General features: G+C 59.0%; 4 protein-coding genes across 4 annotated transcripts; 2 read left to right on the forward strand and 2 right to left on the reverse strand.

The window, feature by feature from the left end:
• Positions 1 to 324: 324 nt before the first annotated feature.
• On the reverse strand, positions 325 to 3,359 carry GGTG_10133 (hypothetical protein). The gene has a single exon (XM_009227998.1). It carries the CDS (start codon positions 2,507 to 2,509, stop codon positions 1,100 to 1,102), a length of 1,410 nt encoding a protein of 469 aa, XP_009226262.1. The 5' UTR covers positions 2,510 to 3,359; the 3' UTR covers positions 325 to 1,099.
• A 5,263-nt stretch (positions 3,360 to 8,622) lies between these two features.
• Positions 8,623 to 11,929, forward strand: GGTG_10134 (hypothetical protein). The gene is made up of 3 exons (XM_009227999.1): positions 8,623 to 9,109; positions 9,183 to 9,449; positions 9,646 to 11,929. The coding sequence occupies exons 1-3, from the start codon at positions 8,855 to 8,857 to the stop codon at positions 11,662 to 11,664; spliced, it is 2,541 nt and encodes an 846-aa protein (XP_009226263.1). The 5' UTR covers positions 8,623 to 8,854; the 3' UTR covers positions 11,665 to 11,929.
• Positions 11,930 to 13,022: 1,093 nt separating this feature from the next.
• Positions 13,023 to 14,904, reverse strand: GGTG_10135 (hypothetical protein). The gene is made up of 2 exons (XM_009228000.1): positions 14,654 to 14,904; positions 13,023 to 14,581 (listed from the first exon to the last, which is right to left on the reverse strand). The coding sequence occupies exons 1-2, from the start codon at positions 14,680 to 14,682 to the stop codon at positions 13,249 to 13,251; spliced, it is 1,362 nt and encodes a 453-aa protein (XP_009226264.1). The 5' UTR covers positions 14,683 to 14,904; the 3' UTR covers positions 13,023 to 13,248.
• A 2,621-nt stretch (positions 14,905 to 17,525) lies between these two features.
• GGTG_10136 (NADPH dehydrogenase) lies at positions 17,526 to 19,246 on the forward strand. The gene is made up of 2 exons (XM_009228001.1): positions 17,526 to 18,378; positions 18,454 to 19,246. Exons 1-2 carry the CDS (start codon positions 17,671 to 17,673, stop codon positions 19,036 to 19,038), a joined length of 1,293 nt encoding a protein of 430 aa, XP_009226265.1. The 5' UTR covers positions 17,526 to 17,670; the 3' UTR covers positions 19,039 to 19,246.
• Positions 19,247 to 19,592: the final 346 nt, after the last annotated feature.

Genomic DNA, 19,592 nt, shown 5'->3' on the forward strand with positions numbered 1-19,592 from the left:
GCTCGGGTCCTTTCTTGAGTTCATGCAAGTCTCTGACTAACCTTTTCCATTACTTGCCTCGTCCTGATCCCCTTCTCACTGTCTTTTTCCTCCGTCGTCCTTCTCGTGTCTTGCGGGAATAATTCCGAAATGTGCAGCACAGCAACGACAAATGGCCACCACTTAGAGGCTTCAATTCCTCATTAGAGCCCATACACAACAGCCGGGTGTCTCGTCGAGTCCGGAGCATGGGTTGGTAGCTGCCCAGTCGTAATGTCATGCATCCGCAGATCTACCAACATTCAAGTTTGAGCCTCACCGCGATCTGTAAAAGAGAAAACCATTGGGCTGGCAGCACCGACACCACTCTCCCTTATCTGGTGGGCATTTCCATTTCATTCAGGATGTGTTGGCTGATTACGAACAGTGGATGACTAAGGACAAGACCGAAGTAGAGCGGGATCAAGAAACGGGAGATTCAGAACAGTGGCAGGAAAAGACAGGAGAGTGACATAAAGGAAAGACCGCCCCGTTTCCCCATGTTTGCAGCAGAGTCGTAAACAAAATCCTTACCATGACCCCTCATTTTCTTTTTGTTGCACCCATCCGTCCCCCTTTGCCCCTCGAAAATGCCCATATGTCGTGGCATGTAGCAGAAACAAAGAGTTACCTAGTTTTACATACAGCGGATTCTGAAAGGGCGGTCATCCCTTGTGCCTTGATTCCACAGCGCCAATCCGACGAGAAAATTTGTGTAGATTTTTAACAGGAGTGAGAGCCAGGCCGTTCGAATGAAAAGAAACGCAAAAGCGGCCGCGCCTAGGGGAATCTATAGCAGCACAACTGGCGGTTTAGGAATTGAGGAAAGACAGGGCAGTCATGTTCACTCATGCCTGGCCCAAACTCGTATGGTTGCGCGTCGCTTGAGAAAGACGAAAGATGAAGGAGTCGGGTAACTCGGTTTCCAGAGCTGGAAATTCCCCGACGTTGGGTGGCTACCCAATATGCGCCGCTTCTTATTCAGAGACAGCCACAACCAGCCTCGTCTCGGTAACGGACAAGGCCAGGGCAAAGAGGGCGAAGGCGAGGAAGAACTCGTGGGCCCAGCGTTGTGCGGCACTCAGACATCCCACTCCTCCTCCTCGGCCAGATCCGCAGCGCCATCGGCGTTGAGGGCGGCAAAGGAAGAGTTCTGAGAGAATGTCTTGGGGCGTTGGTTTTCCTTGGCCGCTACGGGCTTGGCCATGGCCACCGGCGTCGCCGATGCGGCGGGGGTGGCAGCCTCGGCCTTCTTCTGTGGCGCGGCCTCGTCGTTGCTCTCAGCCGTGCTGTCCTCATCCGCCTTCTTCTTGTTCTTGCGAGCCTTGGTCTTGACGGTGCTCCACGACTCCTCCTCGCGCAACATCTTGATCTGCTCCTCCTCCGAGGGCAGAGCCTCAATCCAAGTCTCGCCCGGAGCGGCGGCCTGCTTCTGCGCCTTCACCGCCGCCGGGGCGGGGGCCTCGGTCGGCTTCTCGGCGTCAAAGGTGTCCAGGGGCTGGACAGGAAGGTGACCGTTGGAGTCACCGTTGGGCTTGTTGCTGCCAGTCCAGGCGTTGCCCTGAGCCTTGGCAGCCATGAAGCCGGAGCCGTCCTGAGCGGCACGGCCCTCGGCCAGGCGCACCGTCTTGCGCTGCGCCTCGAGGCGGACCTTGCGGTCGGCCTCGGCCTCTTCACGGGCCGCCTTGGCAGCCTCGGCCTTCTTCCTGTTCTGGCGCTGCTTCTTCGTCTCGACCGGCGCCGCGGGCTTGGGAGTGTATGACTTCTTGTTCTTCTCCTCTGTGTCGGTCAGGCGCAGAACCGAGGGGCCGGGCGCCGGCTTCTCCAGCATATCCGAGACATCGCCTGCCGCGTTGACCGCCGAGACGACGGGCGATGCGGCCGAAGACTGGTCGTCGTCAGCGTCGATGCCGGCGGTCGACGACGGCGCCGAAACCTTGGGCTCCTCGGGGGCGGGGGCGAGGGCGGCGGCCTTTTTCGGGGCCTCCTCGGCACGGGACTGCTTGACCGACTTCTGCCTGACGTCGTCCTTGGACTTTGCGGAAAACTTAGTGCCCTGCTTGACGCTGGCAAGCTGCTTAGCAAACTCGCGGTTGTTGGCCTCGTCGTCGTCGGAGCTGTGGCTGACGGCCGACTTCTTCTGGTTGGCTTTCTGGGAGGCCGTCTTCTGGGAACCGGCCTTGGGCTGGGTGGCCTTGGGCTGCTCTTGCTTGGCGGCGGCGGCATACGCCTCCTTGCTTGCCTTGGGTTGGGTGGCAGCAGGAGCGGCGGCAGGGGTCTCGGGCACACGCTGGCGTTTAGGCTTGGTGTGCTCCTTTTCCTTGATGTCCCTTCTTCCCTGGTTGGCATTCCGCTGGTCGTCCCGCGGCTTCTGACCGGGGTTCCGATGCGCCAGGCGTCGTTGGTTCTTGTCCCATTCCCTGTAGGCGAAGAAGCCGGCGATAGAGATCACAACGGCCCATCCCACCGCGGTCGACATGGAGGCACCCATGGTGATTGGCGGCGGATAGGCGAGATGCCAGAAGCGGGTCAGCCGTGGGGGAGGTCGAGGCGGAATCTCAGAGAGATCAATGTGTGGTGGTCAGAGTGCAGCCGGCTGTGCTCCACCGAGGCAAGGCTGGACGAGGTGGTGAAGCGGTTGAAGCCTAGAGAAAAGCTATCTATAGGCAGGCACCCGGAAAGGCAGATGGGCAGGCAGACAGGTCGAGCGAATGATGGCCGAGTTCAGGCGAGTTCAGGCGAGATGCATGTGGCTGGTGATTTGCTGGGCGAGACGAGCCGGGTGAGTTCTGGTCTGGGCCTCGTTTGCGGGCAAGGAAGCGGTTGGTGGCAGACGGCAAGCGGCGCAGAGCGATGGGTTGATGACGAGAGTGAGACGGGTATGTCGGGCTGAGCTGGGTTCCACGCACGGAAAAAGGGTGGTTGTTGCAATGGAATTTAGACGTCAGGAGAGCTACTTGGCAGCCTGGTGTTGAAATAAACAGGTGGCTTCAGGAACACAGAACAACGGTCGCTCCTCTCCCAAAAGAGGCCCCAGTAGATTGTCCAGTGAGGTTGCAGAAAGTGAGCAGAATTATGGAGCCAGCGGGCATGGGCCACCAGAGACGGGACCGGAGCGCGCGGCGATTGACAGCTGGTAATTAGAAAGGGGCAGAGAAGAAAAGAAGGCCAGATCGAGAAAGACGGAGAGCAAGATGGAGGAGAGAGATTTTTCAGCTGGCACTGAACGCTGCTGGCTGGATAAATACACAACCGGCAGTGCCATCTCCGTTTCTGTGCACCTACTAGCAGGTTCTCGGACGTGAAGCTTCTGCCACATCCCGGACTGACTTTTACTACCCATCTCCTGTGACCTGTCTCGCGCATCATTCACTCAGTTGTGGCTGTTTGGTTTGGCCACCTCGACCAGAGCATGTGCTTCACTGTCAGTGGCTCCACAGGCTGGAAGTGACAACAGATATCAATTGGTCACGCCCCACCCGAAGCAATGGTGACGGACTGAATAGCATCAACCATTGGGCCAACAGCCACTCCACGAGCACACGATGCGATGCTGCCTGCTTTTTTTTCTTTTCCCGTCTCTGATTCTCTTGAGTACGGTGATATTGGGAGATACTGAGCGATCAACCCATTTTATACCTGGGCGCCGAGCTAGATATCTCCATACTCCCTACCTCTAGCCGACGCCCAACTGCCGTCCGTGCCAGTGCGTGTCCGTCTCGCTGATCCGCGTAAATGCCGTCGTCCCAACGCCGGGCTTGACACGGACCAATAGGAATAGACGGCCACCGGACTGTTTCAGCTCCCAAAGTTGCAGCGCTGTCCTAGCCTGGGCCGACCCGAGAGAGGGTGGGCCACACCATCGGCCCTTGGCAATTGCCCCTTTTCTTCCGCATATGTTCACCGCGGCCTTTTCAGAGGCGCTAGTGCAGAATGGCTTTTTTTTTTTTTTTTTTTTTTGCGTGAGTCGATGTGGTTTGAAGTGACTGGTGGCAACCCGCTGCCATGACCGACGCTTCTGAAATCGAACACTTGGCAGCTCGAATCGATCAAGGAACTCGGCAAGAACACTCGGGCTCGTCCCCCACCATGTACATGTGCATGAATCTCCGTTTCGTATCGTCCATGTGAGCCCGGCTTTGCTATCTGGTAGTGACTTGGAGGGCGCATGGTGTTGCCAGGTCTCTGTACACCGCGATGTTGGTGGCCTGCCAAGAGGCGCTAGTATGACCCAGTGGAGGCCATCGCGACTGGCCACGGTACCGGCTTGCCGTGATGCCCCGAGTCGTTGAAAGTCTGGTCTCTATTCTCCGTTTGTCAACCACTCACCGGCCCTCGAAGACCTGAAGTTTGCACCACCTTGTCGTCACTGGCTGCTAGCCACATGGCCATCTTGTGGTATGCAGACATGTGCGACGGAGCCAGACAGCATTGTGCTCACAAGATTTTGGCGAGTTGGCCTCTCAGGGGCTCAAACTTCGCCCGACCCATCGGCATCACCATCGTGGATAGGAAGGCTTCCTTGCTCATGCATCTATTTCTGCCATCTGCAGTCAGTGGCAGGGAGAGCATGTCCAGCCACGATGTTCCTTCGCGTGGAATGCAGACTCGCTCGCCGTTAAAGTCCCGAAAGGAGATAAGGCGGCCAAAGTACCGCCCTAGTCCGGATAGACGCTGGCTCTGGAACGGTAGCATCAACAACAGGGCTGTGTGACGGTGCGAAATGACATTGAACCCTTCACAGTCGCCCGATAACCGCTCCGCTCCCTCCCTTTGCGCTGACACCCTGGCGTCTGTATGTGCATGTATTCATGGCCGCGGATAAGATCCTAACAAGGGGCACAAGCATCTGATATCGCGGGCCGGCGACTGTTGCCAGCAGAAAAAAGAGACCTGGAAGAGGTTCTCGCAGTGTGCCGATATCGCAGTAGGTCATGGAGGAGACAAGGTCTCCTCCATTTTCATGTCAGGGCGGCGCGATTCGGAAGTACCCATCGGGAGTCGACTAGGACATAATGGGGTCTAGTGTCGTCTTGTTCCTGACCCCTGAGCATACTCCCTGGGTAGGAGCTGTGAGCCCTATGATCCCTGGGGATTTTGGGGAAGGATCAATCGTTCATGTTCGTATTTCTCGTAATGCGCCTGCAAATGGGTGTAAAGATTCATGTATTGGTTCGCAAACTCCGGCCCTTTCCAACCTCGGTTGCCGTCTGGTAACGGGGCTGCTTTCAACGAATCCGCCGAATCTTGGGGGCACCAATCCAGCAAGGCGACTTAGGTAGGTGCGATGGATGGAGCGTGTTCTAGTCGGAGGACTCGAAATCTTCGCAGTTGGTTTGTTGCAACGCTGTAAGTCTAGATCCGCGTCTGCGCTACTGGGCCGGGCTAGTCTGCTTACGAGATGGATGTGAGACGTGAGAGGCAAGATTCTCTTGGCCAGTCGCGTGAGCCGTGGATGGAGCAACACGATAGGGCAACTTCCGCGATCGGCCAAGATATCGAGCTGTCATCCAATACTGAGCGGTCGAGGCTTCGAGACGCTAGGCGCGCGCAAAGGCTGACCACCTCTACGTAGCTGTCAGCCTTGGGCTTGGTGGCGGGATTCCCAGGACCTCGTGCAGCCCGGCGGTAGTCCCTGCACGTGACTGGGATCGTTGCCGATGGCCACGGGGATAGATGTGGCAGGCTAGACAAGCCGGCCCGGTCATGCCGAGTTCGAGATTTCTCGCCCGAGTCCTGGCCAATCCTACAATCAAGAGCGCATGTGGCCCGGCAGGCTTTTCCAGGGGCAGGTTATTTTTGGATTTGACCCACAGGACCGACCGTTGGGTATTAGAATCCCTCCCCGCGGAGGATCGAGATCAAGAGCCTCGGTAGGAGCAATTAACCCTTGCATAGAGAAGAAACTGGTATCAATTGGATGATTGGGGATATAGGTAAGTACCTACCTACCACCTACCTATAGTCACACCACCCTCGGTTTGACTGCGGCAGAGGAGCCGTGACGGGAAATGCAGCGTGCCGCCGCCCGTCATTCCCTCATCCTCAGCCTCCTCAGCTGTGGTGGCTGAACAATTTGGCTCCTTTGCCGCAGCCTCAGTGGGGTAGAGTCGCCCGTCTTGGGTTACACACCTGCAAGCCTCAAGCCGCCACCCACTTTCATTCGTGTTTTGCGCTTGGCCAGTGCCTCTAATTTTGACCGTCGCCGAGCTTTACGGCAAATACGCGGATTTCGATGGCAATACGGGGCTAGGCAGCACGACGACCAATTTGGCAAACAATCACGACCCTGTCAGCCGTGGCTGAGGTCCAGATGGGGCCGTTTGGATGTCGTCAGACTTTCATCGGCTAGATGCGCCTGGGACAAGCAGCTTGACTGAACTGTCCAGCAACTGTCTGGCCGGGACTGATACTTGATGTTCGGTGTGTTCGTCACAGTGCCAAGCTCGGTTAGGACTATTGATTTTGCCCTGCTCGGCATGCGGGGCAGCAAGTAGGAGGTAAATACACGTAGCAAGGTCAACTGCCCGGTAGCGCGCTGTGCAAGGTGGCTGCGCATCACTGTCCCAGGAGCTGGTAGTGGGCTGTTCTTTACATGTGGGAAGGATTGTCACTCACGCAGCCACGCAGTGTGTGGAGAGAGAGGATGGAGCGGAAGAAGAGACCATGGGGACGGAGGTAGACCCATGGAGCGGGCGGCACCACACCCTTTCGCAACCTAGGGCCCAGGGGCCAAGGCGACATATGCTTGCCCGCCGAGCCGCTAATGCAGCCACGGGGCGAGCGACTTTCGAAAAGTCGTCCTCCGACTAGGAAAGGGCGGGAATGTACCAGGCGGTTTGGGGGTTTCCCAGTAGAAAGAGCGGGAGGGATGTGCACCTTCCTGCAGCTCGGGTGGGGCGCAGTCCAGCTAATCATTTGGAACCCCACAAACGTATCCTTGCACAACCACAGGCAGGCGGCGGCTGTGCGCAGCGAAACGTCCCAAATTCAACGACAACGCCCAAAAAATCAGGACTGGGCTTCAAGACTAGACGACACGATCCATATCGCCCGCTACCTGTCTAGGTATCTATCCACCCGCTGGCTACCTACATGCGAGCGAGCCGCTACTGGCTTGCTCGGACTGCGGCCCCTCATGTTCCAGGGTCATTTGTGTGCTACATACATGCCAGGCTGATCCGATGGCTGATGGCTCGGCACGACCGCGCCCGCTTCCCTGACAAAAGTGCCGGCTCTGGAAGAAGTCAGGAGACAAGAGATTGTCGCACGAACCTCCCAGGGCCAATGGAAAGCCCCGGCGGTGGCGAGATGCAAGGCATTTCGGTCTATCCACCCACCTAGGTGGGTATCTACCTCCCTGTTTAACTTCTCCCCAGGCCATGCCATGCTTGGGTACTCTGTTCTCCTCCCCGGCCCGATCTCCGGGGAGAGACCATAGAGAAGGATCACGAGACTAGGAGACATATTTCGGCCACCAAGTCCGCTTTGGGCTTGCTCCCAGGGGTGCGTGAGTGACAGCGGCCCGCAGTCCTGAAGGCTCCATTCCCCTACCAACCATCCAGGGATCCAAGTCCTAGGGAGGCGCCCAGGTATGCGCCCTCGGCTTTCAGTTTGTTCCGCTTTGCTGTGTTCTGCCACTCCCCCACACCATCCCATCTCTGTCGGACACCTTGTTCAACCCGCTCTGGCCCTAGCCAAGCCTTCCCTGCCCCTCGCTTGGCCCCCACTCGATAGCTTCGTCCGAACCACCCTCACTGCTCTACCTGGCGGTATATCCTGTTGTGGCCAGGTCAGGCCGTGCCCCCAATGTGATATTCGAACTCACCTTTCTTACCTCACATTATCGATGGATCCGTGAATAGCTTTAGGGCCCCCGCAAGTACTTCTGACCCTTTTTGAGGGCAGTGCCTCAGAGCATGTTCCTAGACCTCCCCTACCTACTCTGGATGGCGATCTTGTGATCTCCGTGCTACATCCCTCCATATTGCCACAAACACCAAGTGGTGAACGCAGGCTGAGCTTATCCGCATCATGCTACGTGTACCTCGAAACAACGGCGTCGCCTCAAGTCCGCCGGTGACATAATCAATCCGACAGGGCTGCTGGCGACCCTTGCTCACGTATCCTGGGGTGGGTGGGTGCGGACACCAACCAGTTCCAGGAGAGGTGTCAAGCCAGGCATCGCCCTATGGAAGCTGATCCTTCTGCCTTTGCGACCAGAGCTGCACAGCCGCGCAGTTGAATGCCCAACCGCAATCGGGGCTCTCACCTAGTGGGGGACGTCGTCCGCGGTGGAGTGGCTCCCTATTGGGCAGTATGGTTCTTTCTTCCCCTCATCCTCTAGTCGAACCCCTCCCATCGCCATTCATAATCCACGCCTCAAAGATTTTGCCCAGTTAGATGGGTGGGCCGACACCTAGCGCTGGACGGACGCCATGGCACACGGAAAATTCTCCTACAGGCTCCTTACACATTGAATATATGCGCGCGCGCTATCGGGTCCCGGGTGTGTGCGAAGCATGCAAGGCCTACACCCACCCATACATACCTACACCCACATACACCCCTCTCCCCTGCTTCCGGTGCATGGTGGGGCGGAACCGAAGATGCTGCAGGCAAGCCTCCAGCTCGCTCATTGAGGGTCGATCAAGTCGACACTATGATCACAGAAGGCGGTTTACATAAGAAGGCGTGCCGACGCTCCCTGCCCGCTGTCGAGCTAGGACTCCTGACTGCATAGCGTCCTGGCACTATTGCCCAAACGGAAGCATACTTGGATAGCCAATAAGGGGGAGTGGGATTGTGCCACCCACCCTTTACTTCCATCCGAGACATGCCATCCGCTGCCTTTTATAACTACCGCCGCGAGCCCTCGTACGCATATGCCAGTTCGGCCTCCAGCACCAAGGGCTCAATTACAAGCGACATGGAGTCCGACTCGCCCCCGGCTGGTTTCTTCTCGACCTTCTCCATCGTTGACCCCAAGAGCGGTAGTGCAGATGGCGCCAGCGGCTCGAGCGGCTCCAGGTCGCAGAAGCGAAACCGACGCGTTTTCGTCTGCATACCCTGCCACAAGCGGAAACTGAAGGTCGGCCACCGCCCCCTTTTTACTGAGCAAGTATCATAGGGATTCTTGGAGGGCTAACAGTGTGCTCATGCAGTGCGACAAAGGCCTGCCCTGCGGCAGGTGTGTGGCGTATGGCGCCATCGATGACTGCGTGTACCAGCCCTTGCCTTCTACCAACTCATCATCACCATCCTCCTCCGCCGCGGCAGCTGGCCGGTCGGAGCCTTCGTCAGAACCACCCAACTCTTCGCGGGCCTCCTCGCAGGTGCGCACGCGAGATCGCTATCTTTACAATTACCGTCCCAGCGATGGTAGGTGTCGAGCCGCGGGCGCATCCCATTGGACATCGGTCTGTGCCGAGGTACGTTATCTGCGCGCTTGTTCATGGCCCTGCCCTTAGCAATTCGCTTAGAAGCCTTTCTCTTATGTTTCTCGACATTGCTCCTGTATGGAGACAGCCGCGGGACAAGTTGCTTCGGACGGCTTCTCCATATCAGACGACAATACCACGGTAGTGGGTTGTATGCTAATCTAACCGGACTCTTGTCGTTGGCTAGTTTGAGGAAGCATGTCCATACATCTTTAGTTCGGAACCGGAATGGGAGCCTCGGTTTCGGCAGATCAAGAATCTCAAATACCTTTTCCCGTCCCTGGCCGGGGCGAACTTCCCCTTCGGCAACAGCAGCCCCTACGTACCCAACAAACACGACATTCTCAACAGCTTACCACCTCGGGCCATTGCGGATGTGCTGCTTCGCAACTACATGATGACGTTCGAGAAGACGCATCGAATGTTGCACCCGGCGCAATTCCAGCAGGAGCTTGAAGAGTTCTGGGCGGACCGCGAAAGCGTCCTAGACGGCTGGCTGGCGCAGCTGTGCACCATGATGGCTTTGGGGTGTCAGTCGGCGCCCGAGGAGCTGTTTGACACAACCGGCAACACGGCCACTCAGTGGACGGATGTGTTGCTGGATGGAGCTCAGACTTCGCTCTGCCGCTCCCCCTTCATGTTGATGCCAAGTCTAACTACGATCCGAACCATGTGCATGATGGCTACCTGCAAGATGATGGGGCTCAGGGGGACTGACCCACGACAGGTCGCGTCCCTTATGGCTCTTGTGGTCCGGCTCGCCATGTCTCTGCAGCTGCACCAAAGCCCGAGCCTGTTCTACGGAATGCCAGAGTTTGAAGCCGAGATGCGCCGACGGATCTGGACGACCGTTCAACTCCTCGATCTCGACGTTGCCATGTGGGCTGGCACCACCCCAACACGCAGCGAGGGTGACGCCGAGGCTCCTCTGAGCATCAACGATTCCGACATACGCCCCGACCCTAGCGCCGTGGGGGCCATGGCTACCTCGGGTCCCCATGGCGCCGGGGCGCCGTCGAGCGGCTGGGCCATCGACAACGTATGGGCTACGCACGACTATACGGACGGCGTCTTCCAGAACAAGCTGGCCGATATGCTCCCGTTGCTCATCGAGGTAATGTCGACTGTGAATTCGCCAACCACAACGGGGCCCTCGCGGTCGGGCACCACCGGGGCTGGCGGGAGCGCCAGCAGCATCAACAACAGCCAAGGCGTGATGGATAACGATAGAGCCGTGCGGCTGGACAAGCGCATCCGGCAACGGCTGAAGGAGGCCGAGGTGGTTTTAGGCTCGGCAAGGAGAATGGCGCGACCAGAACCCATGAGCACGGTGGCGGTCCAGCACCAGTTCCTTCGCGTCCTCGTCCACCGCACGCTGCTGTCGTTGCACCACGCGCTGGCGAGGGACCCGCACCCAGTGCGCCACGAGCAATCGCTCGGACTGTCGCTCGAGTCTGCGATGATGCTGCTGAGCATCCAGCAGTACTGGATCACCGACGTCATGATAACCCCCGTCGTGACGAGTGGCAACACCTTATCCCTGCCGACCATCATAGTAGGAGGTGGCGGTCCAGGGTCGGCGGCATCCTCGCCGGGCCTCCCGCCGTCGATCATGGGCAGCCCCAGGTTCGGGCCCGCAGGCATGGTGGGCGGGGGAGAGTCGAGGCAGTGGCTCCTGGACCTTTGCCACGACGACTTTGGCGTGGCCGCCATGCACGTCGTGGTGGGGCTCCGGCGCGGCGACTTTGACGAGTGCGCGCAGGACGGCGCGGCGTCGGCGGACGCGGCGGCGTCCGCCGTACGGCACTCGCTCGCGGTGGCACGCTCGCGGGCGTGCCGGTCCCTGCTGCAGTTCAAGGAGTTCACGGGCCTGAGTATGATGGTGGGCTGCCTGCGCGGCGTCCGGCAGGACGGCGGCGGCAACAGGAACATGATGCTCGCGGCGCTCATGGAGGTGGCAGCCGACGTCGAGGACGTCATACTGACGGGCAAGTCGGACATGATCTGGTCCTCGGCCTCGGCGGCGGCCGGTGGCACCATGGCCATGTCGGAGCTCCCGCACCACTCGATGCTCACGCCCCAGCAGCAGCAACAGCAGCAACAACAGCAGCAACAACAGCAGCAACAGCAACATGGCGAGGTGGCCGGGCCGGCCGAACCTTACGACACCATGATGGGGGTGGATTTCCCCGGCTCGTTCCCATGAGCACAGTCGCGACCGGGGGGCTGGCTGGCTGGTGTGGCCATTGATGTGTTGCCACCGCTTCCCCTCCATGCCCGAGTCAATGGGGGTTTTTTTCTTCGGTATATAGGCAGGGTTGTCAACCCTTGTGCGGCCATGGTGTTGGGCGGGTTTACCAACCCCTGCCAGAGGTGCGAGGGGCAAATGCTACAATAGACGGAGCCGCAACGGGAAGCCCTGGCTTTCCACCAGTAGTACATAAATAGACGCAGCGTTGTTTCGTTTCCGACCACGGTTTGTGTGCTGTGATGCCTGCCATGCCCACCACACAAAAGATGGCATAGGAACAGGGATAACAACAGGAATAACAACAGGAATAACAACAGGAATAACAACAGGAATAACAACAGGAATAACAACAGGAATAACAACAGGAATAACAACAGGAATGGCAATAGGAATAGGAAAACCTATGCCATCAACAGTTTTAATTCCGGGACCTGTAAACCTGCCATCCCCTTATGGTGGGCGCGCCTACCTCCTGGGCTAGGGCGGCGACGGTTTGTAAACAAAGTCTTCACCGGCTCTCTTGGAGGGATCCCTGACGAGGGCTGTATAGAATGGATAGCCGCGTGTTTCAATTACACGAGATGGCGGGGAAAGGTGAGCGGCGGCTCCTTGGTCGATCGCAGCAAGGAAACCCAACAGTCGGCACCTATTGTTTGTTTACTTTTCTGAAACAAGCGGTCCCGGGGTTTTGTCCTGAACCCCTCCTCTCTATCCTCTCTCCTGCTCCCTGGCCTGGCTTGCCGGCCGCCGCCGGCGAGCTGTCCCACTTTGTGACCGAGATGTGGGCGTAGGTTAATCTATGCGAAAATTTCTCGAAGTCGTGCTGTGCTCCTGGGACTAGGCGGCCCGGGGGGTTCTGTTGGCTGAACCCTGTCACCGAGACCCAGTACCCCCCTGTCTTGTCCCACCACCCAGGGGGCAGGCGGCGCATGTGTTTTTTTTTTTTTTTTTTGGTTGTGCGGGGTTTTTCCGGGTGTTTATCGTCCATGAGACATGCTCGAAACATGGCAGGCACGCCTTGTTTTGTTCCACCTCGCGTGTCCAGCCTTGAGCCTCCGCCGCGTGCACACACCCACCACACACACACACACACACACACACACACATGGTAGAGAGGTTATGGCCAGTCAGCATTGCGGGCGACACAGATTGCAAAGACTTGGCGATCCCACCGTCGATTGGCCGGCCGGGACACGACTTCTTTGTTCCTGTTCTGTGGGTACCTCTTGCATCTGGAGGGACCAGCATCTCAGCAAACGCACTGCGGTCAAGTTGGAAGGATTGAATCCACGACGCCGCGCCGAATCCGAGGGTGGCAGGGCAAGCCGGTGTCTGTCATCACAGTTGCATTTTGAAGACATTCGAGTAACCGTCTATAGGGGGTATCATTAAATACAATAGAAAAAGCTATGTATAGAAAATCCACGTTTGAGCGTGAGTGTTTGAAGTGTGTCCGTGAGGAGCATTTGGCTAACAAAAGAAATCATGACATGACTGCAGAAGTCCACAAGACGTGTAGGCGGGAGACGCCTTCTTTTTTTACTCGGTAACTCGTCGCATCCCCATGTTGTGTGACCGTTTCCAGTCCATGGTGAGGAAGTCGCCGTAGGCCGCGGGCGGCTGGCAGGGCTTGGAGGGAGGTTTCGAAGCCGGCAGCAACTCCGAGGGCAGCGGCAGGTCGAAGCCGCGCTGGGAGCAGACGGGGCTCACGATGTTGTCGAAGCTGTAGTCGGACATGGGCGAGTCCATGTCCGGCTCGAGCCCGAACGGTGACGAGGAGGTTGAGGAGGATGAGGAGGAAGCAGTCGGCGACCATTGGTCACAATCGCTGTCGGCGGCGACGCTGCCGCTCCGGTCGTGCGGACACCTGCCCTGGCCGACCGAGGCGCGGTGGCTGTGGAAGGAGCACATGCGGAAGCCAAAGTGGCGCTCCTCGTTGCGCAGGGCGTTTGTCGGGATGCGCAGCTGCGGGTTCTTGATGATGGGGTTGGTGCGGCTGCTGTGCATCCTGCTCAGGTGGGTCGAGTAGTCCTGGCAGAACTCGGGGTACGACTCGAGCAGGACCTGGAACTGGGCGGCCGTGCTGTCGGCGTCGGCGTCGGCGTCGGCGTCGGCGCCCTTGCCTGACGACGACGAGGCCAAGCACCACGCGGCCATGGCGACGGCCCACTTGCGCAGGCGGAGGGCGGCGTCGGCCTCGCGCTCGTACAGGAAGCGCACGAAGCGCGGGGACACGTCCCAGTCGAGGCGCAGGTAGAGGTCCTGGACGGCGTCCATGGCCAGGTCCTGCAGCACGGGCAGGCCGACCGAGACGGCGAAGAGGTGCAGGTTGACGAGGGCCCAGTGCAGGCCGCGCAGGCGGACCTCGGCGGTGCGCGAGTCGCCGCTCTCGGCTTCGGCGGCCAGGATGGACGTGACGGCCTCGTCGACGAGGGCGGCGAAGGCGCGGCGGTGGTAGAGCCAGAGCACGAACAGCTCGAACATCTCGGGCGTCTGGTCCGAGAACCAGAGCACGGCCATGCGCGTGGACGAGGCCAGGGGCGAGGGGGAAGCGCGGGCCGGGGGCGGGAGGCTGTTGCACGAGGCCGAGCGCGCGTGCTCGCCCGTGGCCGAGGCGGTAGCGGCGGCGGCTGCTGCTGCGGCGAGGGTCCAGTCGTGGAAGCCGCTGCGGCGGTTGGCTGCAGGGCGGCGCGCCGCCGGGGGCGGCTGGCGGGCGCCTCGGGGCGGGGATGGCAGCAGGCTGGTGGGGATGGCGGCGATGCTCTCGCTGAAGAACTCGCTCGTGGAGCAGAGCAGCTTCTTGTGGACCGTGAAGGCCTTCTTCCCAGGGCCGATCAGCACCTGTATCGTCTCGTTGCCCAACAAGCCATCACTGCAAGAGAGTGGTTAGCCACATGTACACCCTGTGATATCGGCCCTTGGCCCGGGACGGGTGCAAACTTACGACTCGGACTTGGTGCTGCGGTGCGGCATTGTGGCTGACTGATTAGGTACAGGGAGTGGACAGGGCGGTCGGATATCTGATATCGATGGAGCGCAGCTCTCGCGGTGGAACACGTAGGTCAAACGAAGAATTCTGGAATGGAACGGAGCCAGTCCGGCTGAGCTTGGGGGAGCACTAGGCGTGGCATGGAGGAGGGGTGGCGGCCTGGAGGCGTTATGTACTTGTGTGGTCTGGTATTGTGCATCCCGCGATGTGCCACGGGCTGGCTGGCCCTGCCTGCCCCCCCGGTTCTAGGCAGGCGGGCAGCCCTGGCCCAAGCGTCTCCTCTGGTCATCTCGACTACATCTCGTCCTGTTTCGCCTTCATGCGGGCCAGGGATCGTATCCCGTCCTCGAGCGGGCCTCCCAACGGAGCATCGGGCCCAAATCAGGACTAGCCCGCCGCGGGATGCCAGGGCCAGGGCGCAGGGGCATTTACTATGGACCCTGGCTAGGCCCAGCATCACACGTGCACACAAGGCGTGGAGCCAGCGCGGAGGGGCCGGAACCCTAACCCGAGCTGATCCCGCGGCCATGTGCCCTGTCGAATCGTGAATACGGTCTGAGACATGCAGCTGGAGCTAGCGGCCCCCGCCTCACCAGCTCGGCTGCGTCAGAATCTGTGCGCTGCAAACCCCTGATCACACTCGCTGCGACCTTGTGCTTGTGCCTCCTTCGCCCTCCCCGCAAAACCCCGTCAACTGGTCGTCCTGCTCGCTAGGTACGCTTGCCACAGTTGCCTCCAAAACGTTGCTTCCCGCCTGCCCATTCCGTGATCCACCGCGCCAGTGCTAGGCACGCTGCTGCCAGTCAAGCTCGCCGAGAGCATGGCTTCATCTTCAGGTTCATGGATGTTCAGGGCCTGCCCCTCCCCGCGGATCACGACCCCATTCGGCTTGACTAGGCTCGATCCTAAGTGGCGTCTCGGTTGCATGTCTTTTTTTTTTACTCGTCTCCCTCCGGTGACTGCTAGTAAGTTGCCAGGGAGTTTTCCGCGCGGCATTGACCAGGTCCAGTTTGCCCAGCCTCTCGGTTGGTAGAGGAGACACGCCCACACTCACAAACACAGTGAGAGCTTGGTGATGTTTCAGGTTCTGCCCGCGCCCCCGAACAGGTGTTCTCGTATCCCAACTGCTGGCTCCTCGTGGCGCTGCCGATCGACTAAGATGCCGCTTCAAGGCCGTCACACCAACGACACAACCACCCACCTCAGCGTCTCCCCTTGACTCGCCGCCGCGATGAGCTATGCTCTTTCCGGGCCGCGCTGCCCGCATGCACTCGGACTCCCAGTCACGGCTAGCAAGCCACCCGTAGATGCTATGGAGGCCACACGCATATAGGTACCCTCAGGTCGCTAAAGTACGCTCGGCCGCGGGGACGCTGGCGATAGTGGGCACCTCCATCAATAGCCCGTCACTCGATTCCACTTCCGTCCCGTGCTACTGGGTGCTGGAGCCTCGTTTCGAGTTCATCACAGAGATAGGTATCGATCTACTTACCCCTCACGAGCCGCCCAGCCATCCCTCTCCATCCAAAACTTGCGGGCCTGGCGAGCCGACTCCTCTTGAGGTCTACGGCCCTGAGTCGATCATTGTTCTTATTTTATGATTGCAGCAGGGACGCGGGAGCACAATCTGTGTCAATGGTCAATGGAGGGGCGACGGTGGAGATTGGTCAAACATGCATTTCAGCTTGCCAAACATTTGTTCAGATGACTGCTCCTTCTGTCATGCACAAGAACCCCAGCTGGGTCCGCTGGTGCGTTGAGACACTGACATGGAAGGAGGCAAGAAGGGGCTCAGGACAAGCTTATTTGGCAGGCAACCTTATCTCTTCCCAAGCTGTCCACAAACCACGGGCGTGGAGCGGGAAAACCATCAAAGATTGCGACTTATTAGGGCCTGGTTTTCCGATCTTCCCCGTTGCCCAAGTCCAGTGCCATCCCTCCCTTCCAACGGCTCCGCTAGGCTAGACGCGTCAATGAGCGGACGGTGACGGCTCGACGCCGTTGGCGGAGTGGGCTTGATGGAGTAGGCGAGATTAGACTTTGGCGTCCAGCAGAAAGAAAACCGGGGCACCTATTCTAGAAACACGATCCCCCGAGGCTGCTGGGGTCGAGAATCGTGGTTCATCCGGACTTGGACCGGCTCAGTCGGTCATACCATTCCCAGGGGAGCGGCTCACAAGGCACGAGGGACAATTCACACAGGTCCACAGGCAGATAAGGTACGGAGTAGGCCAGTGCCCCAATCTCGGGTCAAAATGTCTCCGAGTGGCAGCGAAATACGCAATAATGTTTTTTGTAGGTACAGGTAGTGGCTGTTCGTAGGGAGTACGAAGGTTGGAATTGGGTGTTGAGAAACGTCACTACACACCACCCTCTGAGTCCATCACTGCATCGGCTGATTGAAACTAGCAGACGGTCGTGCTGACTCGCTCAGCATGTTTTCCGTGGCGGCCCAGGGTTCCTCGGCCTTCCATCGGGGGGACCGTCTCTCCACGCTGGCGGCGAAACCCTTTGCCGCCTCACATTGAGCACTGCCTTGGTAATGGCGTCCCATGCTAAAAATATCGCATCAATCGGCTGGCTGCTGGATTGCTTTGATATCCCCAAAGTTCATGACCGTTCGCTGAGATTCGAGTTGTTCGCCATGACGCAACAAGCTAAACTACGACTATCTAGAATCTAGATTTATAAACACTCCGTACCAAGTTGCATTATCGGGGACTTTTGTAGCGCGCCCCGGCTATTAGTAATGCCCCTGCCGCAATACTTGGTGTCATCAAGTCGCCGAGACATCGTTACATCGTCCTCCTGCAATACAAACAGTTCACATTTATATAGAACCCGACAGTCCATCATTGGGAAGTATTGCCAATCGGCATCGCAAGTCTCCAACTAGTGTCCTGTGGAAAGTGAACACAGCCATCCACATCCTTACTAGATCTCCTCATTGCAAACATCCCCGCAACGACATCATGACCTCCTCCAAAAAGACCCTCAGCCCTCCGGCGCCCGGCGTCCCCTACTACACCCCGGCCCAGGAGCCTCCAGCCGGCACCGCACTGTCTGCCCCCGAAGGCGGCGGCAGCGTGCCGACGCTCTTCACGCCGCTCCGCATCCGCGGCCTGGAGCTGAGCAACCGGTTCGCCGTCTCGCCCATGTGCCAGTACTCGGCCGACGACGGCCACCTGACCGATTATCACCTGGTGCACCTGGGCTCGTACGCCATGCGCGGCGCCGCCCTCACCGTCGTCGAGGCCACCTCGGTCACGCCCAACGGCCGCATCAGCCCCGAGGACAGCGGCCTGTGGCAGGACAGCCAGGTCGCGCCCCTGAGGCGTATCGCCGACTTTGTCCACTCGCAGGGCCAGAAGGTCGGCATCCAGCTGGCCCACGCCGGCCGCAAGGCCAGCACGCGCGCCCCCTGGCACTACTCGCGCGGCAACGCCGAGGTCGCCGGCGAGGAGGTGGGCGGCTGGCCCGACAACGTCTGGGGCCCCAGCGCCATCCCCTTCTCGCCCCTGTACCCCAGCCCCAAGGAGATGACGGTCGAGCAGATCGAGGGCCTGGTCACGAGCTTTGCCGACGCCGCCAAGCGCTCTGTAGAGGCTGGTATGGATGTTATCGAGATCCATGGCGCGCACGGCTATCTCATCACCGAGTTTCTTTCTCCTCTGAGCAACGTAAGTATCTAGACACCTACCCATTCGGGGCTACTGGAAAGGGCACATATGCTTACAGTCCCTTTACGTGCACAGAAACGGACCGACCAGTATGGTGGCAGCTTCGAGAACCGCACCCGGCTCCTTGTGGATGTGATCAAGGCGGTCCGCGGCGCCATCCCCGAGTCCATGCCGCTCTTTGTGCGCGTCTCGGCTACCGAGTGGATGGAGCACGCGGGCCAGCCGAGTTGGGACCTGAACGAGAGCATCCGCCTCGCCAAGCTGCTGCCCGACCTCGGCGTCGACCTGCTCGACGTCAGCTCGGGTGGCAACTCGCACGCGCAGCAGATCAAGCTGTACGACTTCTACCAGGCCGACCTGGCCGGCAAGATCCGGGCCGAGGTGACGGCCGCGGGCAAGAAGCTGCTCATCGGCGCCGTCGGTAACATCACGACGGCGGAGCTCGCCAGGGCGGTGGTGCAGGAGGATGGTGGCCAAGGCACGGTCGAGGTCGAGGACGAGACCCACGGCGGCAAGACGCGGGCCGATCTCGTGCTGGTGGCGCGGCAGTTCCTGCGCGAGCCCGAGTTCGTGCTCCGCACGGCACACCAGCTGGGCGTCGCGGTTCAATGGCCCAAGCAGTATCACCGCGCCGGCTGGCAAAAGGGCGCCAAGATCTAGAGAAGGAACTGATGCTCGCTGTGTCCTCAGTAAATAGATATTGTAACACATAACCTCTCTACCGCCCAGTCGTCATCTTTAATTTAGAATACAGAACTGTTCAGCTAGATGACATACATCACGCTCACTCAAAAATACCAGAGCTAGCTGAGATGCCGGAGCAGATCGAAATATGCTTGTTTGGTGAGCCTCAGAAGCTTGCGTTCTAGATACCCGAACATCAATAAAACCATTCGGCTATCTAGATCCTAAAAGTCACAGGTCATGCACTCCAGCTAGTGGGGAGCCAGAAGTTAGAGAAGGACCGCGTATGTAGTAGCCTCGCCGCTCATATGGCACCTAATCATTAAATGCATTTACCCATTTCGAGTTGATACAGCGCGCAGAAATCTTGGAGATCGAGAACCAATGCTCAGTTCAGAATTCGGAGGCCGTATATAGTGCACTTCATCGCCGAGGAAGACTCGATATCGCCTGCCCGCCAGGAAGGAGCAAGGGAGGCAGAGGACCCACACCGTAGGGATACGTCAATATAATTCGCCAGGCTGAGCTTC

The sequence above is a fragment of the Gaeumannomyces tritici genome (genome assembly GCF_000145635.1).
Source record: "Gaeumannomyces tritici R3-111a-1 unplaced genomic scaffold supercont2.5, whole genome shotgun sequence".
Taxonomy (NCBI): Eukaryota; Fungi; Ascomycota; class Sordariomycetes; order Magnaporthales; family Magnaporthaceae; genus Gaeumannomyces; species Gaeumannomyces tritici.